Source organism: Notamacropus eugenii, chromosome 3, assembly GCF_028372415.1.
Source record: "Notamacropus eugenii isolate mMacEug1 chromosome 3, mMacEug1.pri_v2, whole genome shotgun sequence".
Classification (NCBI taxonomy): Eukaryota; Metazoa; Chordata; class Mammalia; order Diprotodontia; family Macropodidae; genus Notamacropus; species Notamacropus eugenii.
Window position 1 is genome coordinate 154,382,306 of NC_092874.1, and position 19,160 is coordinate 154,401,465.

The 19,160-nt window shown below is 35.7% G+C and overlaps 1 protein-coding gene across 9 annotated transcripts in view; it reads right to left on the minus strand.

The window, feature by feature from the left end:
* The window catches only part of MAGI2 (membrane associated guanylate kinase, WW and PDZ domain containing 2), a 1,687,880-nt gene that overhangs the window by 114,058 nt on the left and 1,554,662 nt on the right, over window positions 1-19,160 (minus strand). For all 9 annotated transcript variants that reach the window (XM_072653189.1, XM_072653194.1, XM_072653195.1 and 6 more), the window contains 2 exons: window positions 13,078-13,318; window positions 11,436-11,579 (listed from right to left, as the gene is read on the minus strand). In XM_072653189.1, coding sequence (XP_072509290.1) covers window positions 11,436-11,579; window positions 13,078-13,318 — 385 coding nt within the window. The remainder of the gene's footprint in view (window positions 1-11,435; window positions 11,580-13,077; window positions 13,319-19,160) is intronic.

The window sequence follows — 19,160 nt, forward strand, 5'->3', positions numbered from 1 at the left end:
CATCCTTAAGATTTCTATTTAACCTTTTTTTTTACAAGTCCAGCAACTATTGGTGCCCCTTAGTTTCTTCAATGGACCAACAATTAAGCATTTATTAAGTGCCTACATTGTGCTGAGGATATACAATGACTAAAAGAAAGTTTTTGTCCTTGAATAGCTAACTTTTTACTAGGTGAGGCAATATGTGTATATATGTATGTATTTGTATACACATACATACATATATACTTACATATGCATATATGTGTGTGTATGTGTATGCATATATATGTGTATATATACACACACATACATATATACTTACATATGCATATATGTGTCTATGTGTATGCATATATGTGTATATATACACATACATACATATATACTTACATATGCATATATGTGTGTATGTGTATGCATGTATATGTGTGTATGTATATAAATACACACACACACACACACACACATATATATATCTCATTATAGCTGGGCAGAGGGCACTTGCAAGTGGAGGGGGAGTGCTCAAGAAAGGCTTCCTATAGAAGATGGTGTTTAAGGTGAGTTAAAAACAAGAACCAAAACAAAGGATTCTGGAGATTATTTTCACTGTGTCCTGCAGCTTTCATTGACTAGGTTACACATAAGACTTTATATTATGGCACCTAAGCTAGAGATTATTTACAAATGCAAAGGTAGGCCACAGTCAGAGACATGTTGCACAAAAATTGAACAATCATTCAGTTTAACCAATATTCATCAGGCACCTTTGATGTGTTTAATAATCCCTAAGCAGGATAAGGGCTTCTCCATTCTGATACTTACTGGCCTAGACCTACTGCCATAGTCCTATGGAAAATGGCACCACTAATTGACAAAGTAAGGATTCCTCTGAAGGAGTCACAAGGTGCCTACATTCTCTTTACTAAAACTTGTCATACCATATTTGTTAAGATGTTATATCACACAGTCTCATAAGCAGATAAAGAATTTCGGGTGATTAAGACCACAAAAAGTGTGTTTTTTAAATGTGATAACACATTTGTTGAAGTTTTCAACTACAGACAGGAAGTTGTAAACTAGCTGGATTTTCTCAGACTGTAAATTTCTGATGTGTTTCTAGTATGTTGACGTTATCTACTCCTACAGAAGGAAAGCTAAAAAATTCAAATGTAGTGACTAGTGGAGGATCTTGCCTTTTTCTTTTACATGAGGCAAGTCCTTTGCCAGAGTTTTACTGCACAACTTTCTTTCTTTACACTCTCAGTTTACAGACAAGCAAACCTTGCTGAAGCCATAAGGGCCCTGAAGGAGGGAGCATGTGCCAGGTAAGTCAAACCATGGCTATCACCTGGACCACCATCTTTTGATGGAGATAGCCTAGAATCTTGAATTCTAGAGCCAGAGGAATAGTAATGCTACTATAGCCCAATACCTCCCACAGGTGGAAGAGCCATAGCTACTATAGACTCAGAAAACAAAGTTCTTGCCACTAAAGTCCTTGACATTATCAAATGGTTCAATGTCAGATAATTATATGATTTTGCCAGTGGAAATGACATTAAAGAAGAGGTATTACCATCTTGCTTTGCCTTATATCTTAAGGACCATTGGATTTTTCTATCTGTCTTGCACCTGAAATCTTCCATGAGTGCTATCTCTACCATTAGAATGTGAGCTATTTTCATAGCAGGGACTATTTTACTTTTCTATTTGTATTCCTACCACTTAGAAGGGTACTTTGCTAATAACAAGTGATTAATGTTTCATTCATTCATTCACTGGCCCCTCAGCCAAATAAGGTGATATGAGACATCACAGGGGAAAGATAAGGTACTTTGGCGCTGTCTATCAAAAAATGATCATATAAAGTTCTAATGAATACAAATAAATCAATAAGTATAATATTTTCATTTCAATAAGAGAAGACATTACATGGGAAGATATGCCACTTAAGAATGATCTTCAGGTATCTTCTCTTGGATTCTTTTCAACTCCTATTAACTTAAAAATATTTTTACTTCCCTTCAAATGTCTCTTGAATTCTTTCATTGTCTTTGTTTCACTGAATTTCATCAATAAATTATTTAGCATGCTCATTATTATTTGCATAAAGTAATTCTGGCTATGTTTTCTATTTGCTTTCAATTCTTAATTAGATTATGCTCCTGAGAGTTTTCACTGTATATTTATTTACAAGGTATTAAAAAAAACCATAATCTCTTCTGTAGAATGGAAAAAGCGTTGCAGTTTGAAGTATCTGGGTTCAAATCCTAGCTCTGGCCCTCACTACCTATATGATCACGTGAATGTTTTCCTTTTTAAACCTATCTGAGCTTCAGTTACCTCAAGAAGAAAGTAAAAACATCAGACTATACGTGACCTTTAAAATCTCTTTCAGTTCTAAAAAATTATAATCCTGTGCTTGCAATTTCCCCTGATAGAGGATGTAATTCCTGCTGTATTTGTAGCATAGATGAACTCATCAATATTGTATTTATTTAAAAATGTTTATTAAGTATCTACTGTGTTCCAAGTGTTGGAGGAGAGAGAAAACTAAGGAAAAATGATTCTTATTCTTAAGGGATTAGAAGATATGTGCGCTAAATAAATGAAACGCAAAAGACAATGGCATACATATGTACCAGGGTACAAATAAAGTACTCTGAGTCGCAAAGAGGAAGGGATTGCTCCCTAGGGCCTGGGGGTGAGGGGTAGCAGGAAAGGCTCTACAGAGGTAGCATTTGAGTTGGACTTTGAGAGGTTGGTAAGATTTCAGTGAGAAGAGGTAGTAGGTAGAATAATACTTAATTCTAAGTATTATTATAGGGCCCACTGAATGGAATATTTTGGCTAGATCATAGCATATGACCTAGTCAGGTTGTGTCTAGCTTTGAAGATCAAGATGAGGGCACTGGACTTCCAACGATGGGAGGTGGAAAGTCAGAAAAGGTTTTCAAGCAGCACAGATACATGATTCACATATTCAGAGTTGTCCATTAGAAAGATCTGACAAGATTAAATTGGATGAAAAGGAAAATACACTGGAAAACATGAAACCAGCTGTGGGGTTACTGTAATAGTTTAAGTAAGGAGTATGAGAGACTGAACAAAGGTAGTGACTGTGGGAATGATAAAAAGGAATTAGATTTGAGAGATATGGGAGTGATAGAGTAAAGCTTGAAAATTTATTGGATCTAAAGAATGAGGAGGGATAATTTGAAGGTTGCTGCCATATGTGATAAGGATAGTGGTGCGTTTGATGAAGATAAGGAAGTAATAGCAGGTTTCACAGTTTTAGATTTGGGTTTGAGGTGCCTTTGAGAGATCCATATAGAGATATATTCAGGAGGCAGACCAACACTATGAGTTTGTAAGATGAGAGAAAGTTCAGAGCCAGAGATAAAGGTTTGGGACTTTTCCATGTAGAGATGACAACTGAAACTATGGGATTGGATGAAATCTCGGGATTGGCGATAGGGATTTGAGGAAAGAGAAGAATGTTTAAAATAGGTGATAAAAGGAGAATGATAGGTATTTGAGTGAGGGATCAAGGGATGGGCTAGGCAATGAGAAAGGTTTTGTTAAAGTAATGAAGCATAAACTTATAATGGACAAAATCAATGCAGATTCCAATGGCACTTGGAAGACTAGGAATAGGAAGAGACAGAGGGGATATAAGTGGGGAGGAATTGGGAAGGAGTGGGTAAGGGGGATGGATTCACAGGAGGGTGCAGGAAATTGGGTGAATAATGAGATGGGAAAAAATGTCAAAGGGACTGTATGTATCCAGGAACATAAAATTTAATAAATGAATGCAGACTGCTACAATTTAAGATTAAAAAATGCACTGCCTAACCATATAGAATGGATAAGATGAGACTAGCAACAGTTCATGTGAAAAAGAAGATTTTAGTGAGTTGTGACAGCACTGTGACAGATGCTATGATGTGGCGGCCAAAAAAATTACCTTGAACTGCATTAGCAGAACCATACCATTTAAGAGGAAGGAAGTTATAATCCTGCTCTATTCTGCCCTGGTCAAATTGCATCTGAAATACTGTTTTCAGATGTGGATAGCATGTTTTAAAAAGGAAGCTGATAGACAAATGTAAGTCTAGAATATGGTAGGAAGATCTGATACCATGCCATACCAGGAAAATTTGGCAGAACTAGAGATGGTCAGTCTGGAGAAGAACAGATTTGGAAGGGAGCACATAACAGCTATCTCTAAGCATTTGAAGAGATTCTGCTTCTCCAAAGGGAAATAGCAGGAAGAATGAATGAGTAGAAATCAGAGGCAGATTTTGACTTGTTCCAAGAAAAAAAACACAAAAACTTCCTAATAATTAGAATGGACCATAATTGGACATAGTGAGATTCCTTTCCATAACTAGAGGTCTTCAAGTGGTGGCTGAATGTTGAATTGTCAGATATGTTAGAAAGGGGAGCCTATTCATATATTTATTGGAATAGTAGGCTTCTGAGGTTGCTTCCAACTCTGAGATTATATGATTTTACAATTCTTGAGTGGTGACAGGTACATCCTTGAAATGACTCACCATCAGGATGTGTAGTGATGCCAGAGGTCATGATGAGGGCAAATTTTGCCATTTGATTCTCCTCATTTCCATGAGAATAACTGCATTAATAGTTTCTAATAATCATATTTAAAAGTTTCTTTTCTCTATTAGTAATATTCTTCTTGACCTTCTGAAACACGAATCATTTCAATTTGAACCATAATGATTACGAATTTTCATCATATTTTGCCTCAAAGATCCGACTTAGGTTTTTAGTTCTTACTTTCTATGATTTCCAAAAATCAGAATTTATTTTTTGCTGTATTTTTAGGTGGCCAAAGTGATTAAAGAGTGTTATCTTTCATCTTCTTATAAGATTATAGGATCAAAGATTTAGAGTTGGAAGAGCACTTTGAGGCCCCTGAATCCAATCCCTTTATTCCTTTTAATTTTTTGTACTTCCTTTTCCATTCGACCAATTTTCCCAGTTAGGTTTTGTATTTCCTTTTCCATTTGATCAGTTTTCCCAATTAGGTTTTGGGTTTCCTTTTCCGTTTGATTAACTCTTCCTTCCTTTATTCCTCATATGAGACCTTGAGAGTTTAGGTGATTTGCCTAGGGTCATAAAGGTAATAAATATCAACCAGTGAAAAAGTTTGACCAGTGTGGCCCTAGCCATCCATCCATTTCACATACACACACACACACACACACACACACACACACACACACACACACACACACACATACACACACACACACACCTGAACTACTTATTATGTGTACTGGGGGGCATACAAAGATAAATATGAAACCTCCTCCAGAAGTTTAAATAAGGCTTTGGAATAAATGCCTCCAATGAGCCTTTAATCTTATAATTTTATACTGGGAATTACTAAGAACTGCATGTCCTACAAGTATCTGTTAAACATATATACATATCCTAAAATAGTATTATAGTAATTTTCACTACTTGAATGGATATTCTTCTAGATAGTCAAGCAAAGGACCTAGTATTGAGTCAGTGGGTGATGAAATTTACCACCGTTTTCCTGGGTTCCTGTAGGACCATAGGAAACTTGCCTATGAATTATAGTTGCTATGGGAGAGCAATTGACTTGGGCCTTTCTGCTGAACCACTATGATACAGTTCATCGCTGTAAGGTTTCTAAGTCAAGAATACTACAAAAGGGTTGATTAGAGGTTGGCATGAGGTACTTATACTGGATGTTAGGTTATCAAAAGAAGCAGACCTAGCCAGTAGGAAGTGAAGTCAGGAACACTAAAGGTAAGAGTCAGGCTTCTGAGGCAAAATCAAAAAGGGAATAAAAAGGCCAAACCAAGAGCACCGGGTATAGGAGGTCAGCAGGAAAGCATCAGTTCAGATTCACAGCAGGGAGGATAATATCTATGTGAAGTCGGCTAATGGTGGTGTCTCTTCTATTTTTAGAATGAACGTTAATTCATGAATAAGCAGTTCTCATACTTTCCCTCCCGGAGTTCTAACTCTCTAAGAAACCTCCTTTTCTTATTTTCTCCCCAGTGGTAATGGCTACTGTAGTGACTCATCCTATACTAAGCACATATTCATGGTGACAGCTGAATCTAACTACATGTATTCTATGTATAAGCTGTCTGTCATGACTACAGGCTCAACAGAGTTTGCTGTCTACAGCAGGGATAAACAATTAGCACATTTATTAATTAGGATTCTATTTATAATTCTATTATAAAGTCACTTAGTGGTTTGTGAATGAATTACTAATTACATACTAATGAATTGATATGTGAATAATGTTGACTCATCCTGGGTCCCTATAATGTGGTATACAAAAATACAATTCAATAAACACTCGTTAAACAACAACCATATTGCAGTCACTGTGAAAGATCCCTGGACTTATGGCCAGGAGGTCTGGCTTTGAATTCTTGCTCTGCTACTTCCCCGTTTCGGGACTGGAAAATTCACTTAACTTCTCTGATTTTTTTTTTCATGAATAGTAAAAGAGAAATATTCTAACTATTACTGACCTCACAGGTTTGTTTTCAGGAGAGTGCTTGGTAAACCTTAAAGTAGTTTGCTCCAGTGAATTGTTACAATTTAACTATATTTGGAGATTTGAGCATATATTTGCTCACTTTAAGGAAGGTAGAAAAGGTCAGTTCAAATAAACAAATGACAATTTAAGGGTAAATTGGACCTACATTAATAAATACAATATTTAATCTTCCTTAGTTGGTCCCTTTTTGCCTTTATCTGACACCTAATACCTAGCTAGCTCTGGTAGTCAGGTTGAAAGACATATATCTGCATTCAATTTGTTTCAGTGAAAAAAAAAGCAAATAAATTTGAAAAGATGTTTGGGTAACAAACGAATGTTAATACACTGTATGTTCCGTCCATACTGGCCTAGCTGCTGCTTGTTATACATGACACTCCATCACCCAACTCTGTACCTGTGCACAGTCTGTCACCTCTGCCTCGCCTCCTTAGATTCACCTCATAGAATCTCTAGCTTCTTCCAATGTCTAGTTTAAATTCCACCTTCTACAGGAGACCTCCCCACTAGTTGCTAGTGCCCACTCCTGGAAATTACTTATACCTTCTTGTGGCTGTTGTCCAGTTGTTTCAGTTGTGTCTGACTCTTTGTGACCCCTTTTGTGCATTTTCTTGTTAAAGTTACTGGAGTGGTTTGCTATTTCTTTCTCCAGTTCATTTTACAGATGAGGAAACTGAGGCAAACAGGGTTAAGTGACTTGCCTAGGGTCACACAGATGGTAAATGTCTGAGGTTGGATTTGAACTTGGGTCTTTCTGGCTCCAGCTTAGCGCTCTATCCACTGTGCCACCTACTTACTCATTACTTATATCTATTTTTATATAAATTCTGTTTTTATTTTTTGGCATATAGGTTGTTTTCTCCAACAGAATGTAGGATTCTTTTTTTTCCCTTTGTATCCTCTGTCTAACATATTGTCCAAGACAAGGTGGGTGTTTAACAAAGGATTGCTGAATTAAACGAATGAATTAAAAGTTCCTTTTTTAAAAATAAAAAGCTCAGAACTCTAAAATCATCTGGTAAAAAATTGATCCAGGAAACATCTGAGATCCTCTCACCTTCTATAATTATGTTGTATCGACATTTTCCCCTGAATATTAAATGCCAGAGGTGTAGTGTAACTAACCCATATTATCTTCAAGTACCCCATAGTAATGCCTTTTGGACAGATATTAGCAAAAAGAAACAGCTCTTAAAGTCATTAGTGGCTCATGTTTACTTGCCCTAATCTTTACAATCTGTGACCAGCCGTGAAAGCATTTCTAAGAAAGAACAATGATGCCTATTTATATTAGTGGCAGCAAACTCTGAAGAATATCCAAAATAAAATTCATCAAGAAAGTATAGCAGAAGGCCTGCTCAGAATTTGTATCCAAATCTCCCTCCAGTACAGAAATAAGAGATTTTGTCATGTCCTTTAGAGAGCTGAAAGGGACTTAAGGGACCATCTAGTTTAATCCTCTCATGTCAGAAATGAGGCCCAGGACTATTAAGTGACAAGTTGAAAGGCATACAGGTATAAAGTATCAGAAGCAGATTCTCAGAGTCAGTGGTCTTTCTGTAGGACCACACTGCTTTCATGTGTTTCTTGCTACTGTTTGCGCAATGAGTAAAGCCACCATGATTTTTTCTGACTGGAGAACACTGCTAGAAGCATCAGTGGTGTGGCATGTTGGACAGTAGTAGCAAATAAAACAAGTGGGAAGGCTCTTGGGCCATAGTGAAAAACTGGAGAAATTATGTTGGTTAGGGCAAGAGAAAGGATAGAAGTATACACAGTTTTGTTATGGTGCCACATAGAGGGGATGCTCCTCTCTCTAGTTACAGAAAGTCAAGTTAGGAGCAATAGGCTGATTTTGTCGCAGAGTTAGAAGGAGATAAAGAATTAAGAAATAAATGTAAGACAGATCTTACGGTCCTTAGGGATCATCATTTGATCTCTCTTCCCTATTTTGTGGATTAGGAAAGGTGTGTGTGTGTGTGTGTGTGTGTGTGTGTGTGTGCATGGACATACAGTTATAGGGATGCAGACTGGGCTTGTTACTTTACTGAGATGGGATCTCCCAGGTGGCAAAACATTATATGAATGCAGATTAGTACCTACTATGCAGCTTACAGAGATGTACATGGAACTAAGAGGGGAAACAATTTGCTGAAGGTCACACAGACAGTATGTACCAAAGGCTAGATTTGAATTCATGTATTCTTGGCTTCAAGGTCAACTCTCTAGCCACTATGTCACACTGTCTCATGTGTATGTGCGTATATCTATATGTACATATATTTCTATATGTCTACATATATTTTTCTAGATGTGATTCACCTTGACTTTCATCTATTTTTTTATATATGTATCGATCCATAAGTACATACATTTCTATGTGTCTATAGCTTCTGTTCACATTGATTTTCACTATATTTTCTATTATTTATCTATAGGAACGTATATTTTTATATGTCTATATACATTTTCTATATGTGTTTCACATGGACTTTCATCTATATTTTATCTATATGTACCTATCCTTAGGTACATATATTTCTACATATATATTTTTTCTATACGTGCTTCACATTGACTTTCAACTATATTTTCTACATATGTATCTATCTATATGTACATATATTTCTACATGCCTTTCTGTATTTTCCATATTGATTTCCATTATATTTTCTATATATGTATCTATGTATACATACATTTCTATATGTCTATGTATATTTTCTATAGGTATTTCAGAATGATTTTATCTATATTTTCTATATGTGTATGTGTACATATTCTTATATTTATGTATATTTTCTATGTCATTTTCACATTTATTTTCATATGTGTAAACACATATTTACATATATTTCTACATCCTTATTCACATATAGTTTATATGCATGCATAGTATACACACGTATATACATAGATACACATATATTTTGGGTAAAAGAGGAGTAGCAAAGACGAGATAGAATCACTTCTCAGCGTTTATAGGATAACGATAATGGGTGACCGATAAAGTATAAAGAGCTGTACAATTTTTTTTGGTTTTCCTTTTCTCTTCCTTGGAGAATGGACTTTGGACTAGAAATGTCAGAACAAAAATAGTTCATAATATTAACAGAGCTGAAGACCAAGGTACATGAGGCTTCCTTGAGGAGCTCAGGTCCAGAAGAACTACATCCAGAGACCTAAAATAATGGGCAGATGTCACCAAGGAGCAATGGCTAGAGGTAGATCACAGTAAAAGGAGAGTTACCATCCAATTGCAGAGGGGAAATGCTTGTATCATTTTAAAAGGAAGGATGATCAATTGGGTAAACTTCCAGTCAGTGAGCCTGGCTGTTTCTTGGCAAAATTCTAGTCCATGTTGTCCTGTGTAAAGAGTGTTTTATGAATCCTAAAAAAAGAAAATGGTGCTTACTGCTTTCTTTTCTAGGTATTCAGTCAAAGAACCAGGATGGCTTCATCAGGAAAAGTTCATTTCAGATTAATCTTGGCCCAGTTGGGTTATGGCATTTTGTTACATGCTTGAGATAACCTGAGTTAAGTGCATGTACATGCATGTACATATATTTTAAATTATTTTCAAGCATTATATACAGATATATATGATACAGATAAACATGCATATGTATACATACATAATATATAATATACAACATGTATACACACATACATATCTATATAGAGATAGACATGTCTATGTGTGTATGCACATGTATGATATATGTGTATATACATACATATGCATACACACATACATACATATACATATAGATGCATGCACATACACACACACACACATAACAGAAAACTTGAAGAGCTGGATAAAGCACAGAAATATAGACTGTCCAAGATGTAAAGGATTTCAGAGTGATCTAATCCAATTCATCCTATTTTACAAATGAGGCAACTGAAGCCCAAGATGAGGTAAAGTAGTTTGTCAATACTAAAGAAATTCCATCATCAATTTATTACCAATGGAGAAAGGCAGTGGGATATAAGAGAAAGAGCAGTCCTCTTGGAGGCAAATGATCTACATTTGAAACCTAGTTTTGATACATGATCTCTGCAACCTTGGACAGTGTGCTTTTTCTCTGTTACCTCTGAAGCAAAATGGAAATTATTCTAATTTTTAATTATCTGAATTAATATGCACACTATCTTACAGGGTTATTTTAAGAAAAGCACATTATAATACCTGAAGTGCTATAGAAGTGTGAGATGTTATTATTTCCAAGGAAGTGAAGAACCTTTTGATTAATGTCAGCCAAAAAAATGTCAGAAGATACAATCTTAAATGACAGCTGAAATACTCAACCACAAAAAAGCAATTATGTTCCTCTTTCCCACTTCAAGTTGTTTTGAATTTTTTGCTTTTATCTTTTTAGGTTTTTAGGATTTTTTTTAGGTTAATTTGCCCTTTTAAGACAAATAAATGCATAATCTACAATGAAGAAGGTATATGAAAAGAAACAAAAGGGTCCTGCTATTGTCAATAAAATGTAATTCCTACATAGAATTAGCCTAAACCTAGAGGAACTGGAATTTAAGAATACCTCAAAGGATCAAGCTATGTCTACTGATATAATGGAGTCTATTTCTTAAATCTGTAAATCAGAGAAAACAGGGATAGGATGAAAATGGTTATTTCAAAGTAAAATTATAATAAAGTTTTTAAGTGAACTGATATTTCTGGTTCACCTAATGTTAAAACTCAATATAACTCAATGATGACAAAAAGAGTTCAAAAGTACTAAAGTCTGCTGAGTAGGGGAACTTCTTTCTTGTAAAGGTAACCCACCTCTACTCTAACACAGTAGAGCAATAAATCTTAGAATACACTCTAAGCAATTCTGAGAAAAGAGTTCTTACTTACTCTCATTCTTCCATTCCTTATTGCTGGACCATCTTCTGCCAACCTCAACACATACAGATCCATTTTGTATTCTCTTCCTCCACGGATACTGAATCCAAACCCTTTGGCTCCCTTCTCCATGTCCACAGTAAAATAATCAAAATCCTGTTGAGGAAGAAAATGGATAGAGGAGATCTCTCCATGACAGTGTCTTTCTTTTTCTGCTACAGTTAATTTGCACTAGATGGTAAATAGGTTCAAGAAGATACCATCTAATCTGGCCATCAGGAAAAAAAAATGCAAATCCAAACTTCAAACACTCTTGGTCCATTAAAATACATTTGTTTGGGTCCTATAAAGATCTATAGTTTAGCTGCCTTAATACTGGTATACGTCAGTTTACTTGTAAATATGTTATATATAGTCATGATCTTCTGACTTGATCTCTCTGATTCAGCAGCTGTTGGACATCTTTGTTAATGTGTCAGTGTGTATATGCATGTTTAAAAATTATAGGATTTATCTATTAGTAAAGTGAGAATTAATGGCACTTTGCTTTTGCTGTTCCCATGGATTACAGAATATCAAACAGAAGCACACAAATCATAATTGATCTTTCATGTTAACAAGCAAGGTTTTTTTAGCTGCCTTTTATTGATTTTTCTCTAGAAATTTTATTTTTGGGATAAAAGTAATCTCCCACAAATGATAAAAAATGTAATCTGATCTAAATACAGATATGCTTTCTTTATATAGCTCCTGAAGCAACTGAAAATCTTTTCCCTCTACCCCATTCTATCTCTACATCTACAAAGTACAAACATTTGTAAAAATTGCATTGTTTTGTGTACACTGGGAATGGCTATGTTTTGAATTCCTACATTCCTCCTTTGCCTAAAATTTTCAGCATCTGCCCTAAGGGCTCAGTTAAATTCATTTTTAACTGGGTTAAGAGATTATGCTATCTAAGAATTAGCTGGCACATTACTAGCAAGGATTAATCCATTTTTCCCCTGTTCCAACCCCTGCATTGTCACACATTAAGGGATAATAGGACACAGAGTACCCCTAGGGTACTGTCCTAGGCAGTAGAAAGCCATAGCTGGTATTTTCTTAAATCATTTTGCTAACTTAGGGTAGCTATAGAAAATTTATGGGTTGAGAATAATAACAAAACAATTCTCTAAACTGTGGCAATGGATAATCCCATTGTTTCTAATTCTGATGTCATAATTTTCCTTTATCTACTGAGATTTAGAGAATCTAAAGAAAATGATTTCTAACTTATTTAATAAAAAAATTCTTAACTTAAATATGAAATAAAATGAGCATTTCTGTATACAAGACAGACCAGAGAAGGACACTGTACATGACACCTTGAATTTCTCTTAAGTCTAGCTTGCTTTTCTTTTAAAATCTATAACTTCAACGTGCAACTTTCAAAGCTGCCTTGCTTCCTTCCAGCTTTCTATTATCTTCTTGGCATTCAGTAAATGCTTCCATCATCATCATCATCATCATCATCATCATCATCATCATCATCATCATCATCATCATTTCTTTGTTTCTTGATTTCTTTCTTTCTTACATTCATATATTTTTCTTTATCCATTTGAATCCAATTCAAAAAGTATTTATCCAGTGGCTACTATGCACAAATTACCTGGGGTTGCCTGTAATCTGATAGAGGATATTGCCTCGTATCTGGAGAATGTTGCCTGTAGTCCAACAGAGGCGGTTGCCTATAGTCCAAGGGTGGTGGCTGCTGATAATCCACTCCCGGGGGGTGCCTGTAGTCCAGTGGGGGTTGTCTGTAGTCTGTGGCTGGCTGCCTATAGTCTGTAAATGGAGGCTGTCGGATGTCTGGTTTCACATCTTGCCTTGCTTTTACTTCTGACCTATAACTAAACACATCAGAATAGTGGATTAGTTGGGTATCTGAGGACTTGAAGGGGAGAGAAGCTTGACGATCTTCAAACATAATTATAAAAGAAGAGTGCAAGGCTTCTTCAATCCTTTCACTATTATAGAGTAAGTAAAATAATGCTCTAGGATAAGGCTTCTTAAACTTTTTCTGCTTGAGACCCCTTCTCTGCTTCTTAAACTGTGAGTCAACTCACTAAAACTCTAAAGTTACAGCATAGGTGACACCGCACTGGAAGAGAGAGTTTTTTCATCTGAAAGCTCCCTATTCCAAAGAAATTAAAAGAAATAGGATATTTTCTATTTAGCAGACACAATAGATATTTTCGTCTAAGAATTTAAGTATTTAAAATCAAAATGACAGCTCTATCTGAACAATGTTAATAGTTTACTAATAGTTTACTCTCAGTTCATAATGACATAATGACTACAATTTTTAATGTATAGACCAGGGATAGCATAATGTCCCATTATTTATTGGTTAAAAAAAAGATTAATACAATTCATAGATCACTGGATATATCATGTGACATTTTCCTAGGGATCTACATGTATTTTAAAAATAGCTATTCCATGTAATTGTATCCTAATAAGCTAGATTTTATTACACCTGATGGTAGTTGATCTTTTGTTTTCAATGAGGACCAATGGGTTCAAGCTCTCTCTCTGATGCATCCTGGTTGTCACCATGGGCCAGTCACTTTTTAGAGCAGAGGTGTCAAATAAGAGTGCTATGAGGCTGAACCAGATTAATGTAATTGGGAAATATTTTACAAAATAAATACAGAATAAAATATTGATAATATGTTATTTTAAAACTAAGACAATATGTGGCCCCCAGGGAACCTTGCTTGTACTTATTTATATCTATTTGAATCTGTCATCACTGTTCTAGACAACTCTATATGAACAATTTGCAGAATAGATGACAGATTGAACTGGTAGAGGCGATTTCCACATCTAGGAGTGAAATCATAGGTCCCATCCATATCCGTATTTCTTCCTTCCCTATTCTCAGTTCCTTCTTAATATAATTAAAAAAAAAAAACCCAAACCAAAGACATTTCTTGTGCACTAGGTCTAAGACATGATGCTAGATGTTGGGGGGAATAGTAATGATCCCTGTTCTCAAAGAGTTTATGTTCTCCCACATTATTTCCATGTTTACAACTATTTCATGTGTTGCTGTGTTTTTGAACAATTAATCAAAAGAGTTAAACAGGCTGGGACTGTACTCTGCATACATATCAAATAAGATATTATTAGAAGCATATAATTAAAGAAGGGAGAAGAGTATTAATTCACTGATTTTTCAGCTTTTAGAATTTGGGAGCCTCTCATTCTATGGATGTTTCTATATTCTAGTCACCATCATAATACATGCAAAAGCAAAGAAAAACCCTACCCCAAATAAGCATATAAACCACTCAAACATTTCCAGCTGCTTTGGTGTGTGAAGTCAAGGTGTCATAGATTGGGAGCTTCTAATTTCTCCCAAAGGGAAAATGCCTGGTACTAACCATTATAGGGCCACTGAAAAGGAGAATGTTCTCTCCTGTTGTGACCATGAATATATAGAGTGCTTAGCTCTCTAGCTGACTGCTTATTGCCATGGCAACAATCCACAATAAGTCACCCAGAGATTTAAGTACAGAGAGCTGTCATAGGATGCCGAGTAAGGGGAAGAAAGATAATGTTTTGTATAATGAGAATTTAATAATCTCACAAAAGTTAAATGCCTAATATTGATATTGAAACAAGGAGGAATAAAATATTAAGTTCTAAGAAAAAGTTGAGATTTATTACAAAAAGAAAAACACACCAGGACTTTTTTCCTTTCAGACTAGATAGTCCCTTCACAGTTTTATTAACTCACTGAGACTGATCTATGTTAATTTACTAAAAAAAACCAATATTTGGTGGGAGTACACTGAAATTGCCCTCAACAGATGTGGATGACTCTGTCTGAGTCCCTTGGAAAGGTATTTGTAATGCATGATTATTTAAAATTAGCTCTTTTCAACAGATCTCATTTTGGTATTTAACCCTAACAGAGGCGAGAAATGCCTTTTGTGTGTTGCATAATTTAAACCCTGCCTTGAGACCCAGCAAGCTGTCCAGGCACCTACTGGGAGCCTTCACAAAGAGAAGAGAATTATTTAAATACTCTTTGAGTTAGATGCTTAGTTATGCAAATGCCTGTATTCAACACTTGGAATTAAACTGACTGTCATTTGTCCCTGTGTGTGTCAAATTTCTTTCTAGAAAGAGTCTTCTTGACTGTTGAGATGCTATATGCTTTTAAGTTACAGTAGAACAAATTCCATTGTTCATATTTTATTTTTGTGAAATTGCTATTATCCTCTTGGTCCAACTAAAGGAGTCCAGTCATATTAAAAAGAAAAAAAGCTTAATATTCAAAAGTTTCCGTTTAGATCAATAAACATTTTTTTTTTAATCTATGTGCAAGATGTGCTTTATTCTGGGGGATACAAAGACAGGAAGCTAATGGCCTTTGGCTTCCATAAGATTATTAAAGAATAGGTTTATGTAAGGAATAGAAAAATCTAGAATTTATATAGCCCATTAATGTTTGCAGAGAGTTTTATGTGGTTTACCTCATAATATCCTGACAACAACCTTGTTTTATACATGAGGAAACCCAGGCTAAACTATGTTAAGTGACTTGCCCAAGGTCACTCTGGACTTCCTGACTAACTACTGGGGAAATAACAAGCACAAAGACAAGTAAATGCAGAATATTTCAACAATACGAAATAACTTCAAGAGGGAAAGAGCATGTTTTTTCCAGTCCAGAAAAACTTAGTATTAGAGAACTTTGTCTTGAATTAACTGGGAGATTGTATGATAATACACTGAAATAAGAATGACTTTATGACTTGTCTTTATATGGTTCTTTAAGGTTGGCAAAATACTTTAAAAATGCTATTTCAAATTTTATGCTTAGAAAAACCTTGGAGATGGGGGCTTAATAAAATGCGTGTTGCTTAATGGATTACTCTTTCTCACTATATAATATTAACTCTAATAAATCTGTTATCTCACAAATGGGTGATATAGGGGCCAGCATAGATAGCAACGCCATTGGGAATTTTTGTAATCCCCTTTCTGCTTTAAATGTTCAAAAGATATTGCCTTTTATATTTCCGTGGTACAACATATATGTGCTTGTAACAATCTACATCTTTATGAAAGAGTCTTAAATTTGAGATAGAATCTTTAATTTAGAGATGGATGGGATAGTAGAGATTAACTAGTTCAAGTTATTTTTACAGGTAAGGAAACTGAAGCCTGGAGAGGAAAGACAATTTATTTCACACAGAAACTAACAGGATATCTTGTTTATTTAGAAAATCAACCTCCAGCCCCTTTTTACTGTTTCTTATAGGATCATAAATTCAGAGCTAGAAGTGAGGCCATTTTTTAGATGATGAAAGTGAAGTACAAAGAGGTTTTTGACTTGCCCAGGATCACACAGCTAGCATTTGAATTAGCATTCAAATCCAGGACTTTCCTTCTCCAAGTTCAGAGCCCTGCTTACTATGCCACACAATCTCTTTTAGGTGCAAACCAATGGAAACAAAGTAAGCTACTAATTGCCTGTGTTAATGGCGAGGTACAGTGTCATGGTTAATACAAAACATTGGAAAATTAGGGTTTGGCATGAATTCTATTTGACTTTGAAGTCAAAGTTATATAATAGTTTGATTTTTTTTTTTCCCCTATAGATTCACCTCCCTAGATAGAGTTTGGCTTATTATCACATTAAGATTATTTTTCACCTTTTGAATGTGCACTAACTGGGTGAAGGGATTATCTGGGAGGATGCCAATGCACAAAATAGACAATGTCCTTGCAGGTAGTTGAGTAATACCATTTTATTGCATTCCATTCTAACAGTACACTTGGCTTAATTCACCAAAAGAGCAGTAGACCATGTGAACATGCATTGATCGAAAGTCACAATGCATCTTTGCTGATACAGAATCTAACTTGATTTGGAAGATCCTTGAGAATGACCCAGAAAAAAAGCAGAAGTTTTTTCTTATATGCTTGAGAAAATACCACTGTAGCTGCTGGGTAGGAGACAGCAGTAAGAGAGGGGCCACCTTTTCATGTGCGTGGAAGTTGGCCTGAATTGAAGGATATCAGCAAGGATTTAGGATGCCAGTTACCAGCAACACTAGTGCTGATTATCAATTAAAAACTTAGCAATGCTTGGACTTAATACTCTAGAGTACTTTGAGTGATTTTGGACTGAAGTAACTGAGAAAATCTCAGCAAAGATCTGAGATTCTGAGGTTCATCCATTCATCCATTCATCCATCCATCCATCCATTCATCCACCCACCTATCCATTCATCTATCATTTTTCTATCTTTCTATCATATCTTTGTCTCTCTGGAGTATTGAAGGCCCAAGTTTTCAAGCCTTATGTAATACATACACATCCATGCACACGTATATGTACAGGGTGTTCCAAAAGTCTTAATGAAGTTTTAAACTATTAAGCTTTAAATTTGTGTATGTGTCTGAGTACACGTGTAATACACACATATACATATGCATATATCAATAAAGATAAAAATGGGACTGTTACTATTAATCCTAGTGTGTAGGAAATGTTTTGTTTTAAAACAAACAAAAAAAAGTCGGACTATTGTGAGATTGTAGCATGTGGGGCCAGTGGCTGCAACCCACAATCTTCCTGAATGGAGGCTGATTCAGAAGGAGGTGTGAACTCCCTGTGTCCAGAGGACTATAATTTTGGAAGGTCTTAAGTGGTTGTGGCAGAGCCAGGAGGAGGAGCTGGCTCAGTGACTGGTGGGGCCTCTTCCACTAAGTTTAAAATGAATACTAGGAAGAGCCAAAGAATCAGATAAAGCTAAGTCATGTGAGGTTTATTTCAGAGGCATCCAGGATTTACTCTTGACTTTCCCTGCCTTTTCCCCCACCATCCCTATTACATCCACCACCCAGAGCATCCTTCTTTTAAGGTTACCTTCCATCTTCTTTGTATGCATTTTCATGTATCTGGTATTTCAATAATTCAACAAATATTTATTAAGAACCTACTATGAGTTAGGTCCTGTAAGGGCCCCAGGAGTGGGGAACCTGCAGCCTCGAGGCCACATGCGGCTTTCTAGGTCCTCAGGTGCAGCCTTTTGACAAGGAAATAAAAGGAAACTAGAAAGATATGAGGGGGATAAGTGATTCAGGGCTTTGAAAACCAAGCAGAGCATTTTGCGTTTCTTCCTGGAGATTATTGAAAGTCACTGGATTTACTGAGTGGGGGAAGGAGAGAAGTAACATGATCAGACCCATATTCTAAGTAAACTCCTTTAGTAGCTGAATGGAGAAATAGATTTTACACATTTCCTAATAAATTGTTCCCCCACCCCCTCCCAATTAAAATGTAAGTTTCTTGAGGGTAGGCAAAGCTTTAAACATTTTTTTTCTTTCTATTCCCAGCACCTAATATAATACTTAACACATCCGTCCAACTCTTCTCATAGTAAATTCTTTGCCATTTGTTCTATAGGCTTCAGTAACTTTCTGATCCAGGCTTTTAACTCTATCTCCCCCTTCTCCCCCCTTCCAGCCCCCATTTCATGTAAATGTCTAAGGATGATAGACATTTATTTTTCTGTGAAGTCAATAGAAGAAATCAGAGTAGAGCAAAACACTTGGAAATAACATCTGGAGTATGGGAACAATATTTGCTTTCCAACAGTGCAAGTGAATTCTAATCATCAAAAAGATGTTCTCACTCCCACTTCCCCAATGTGGGAGACAGTGATG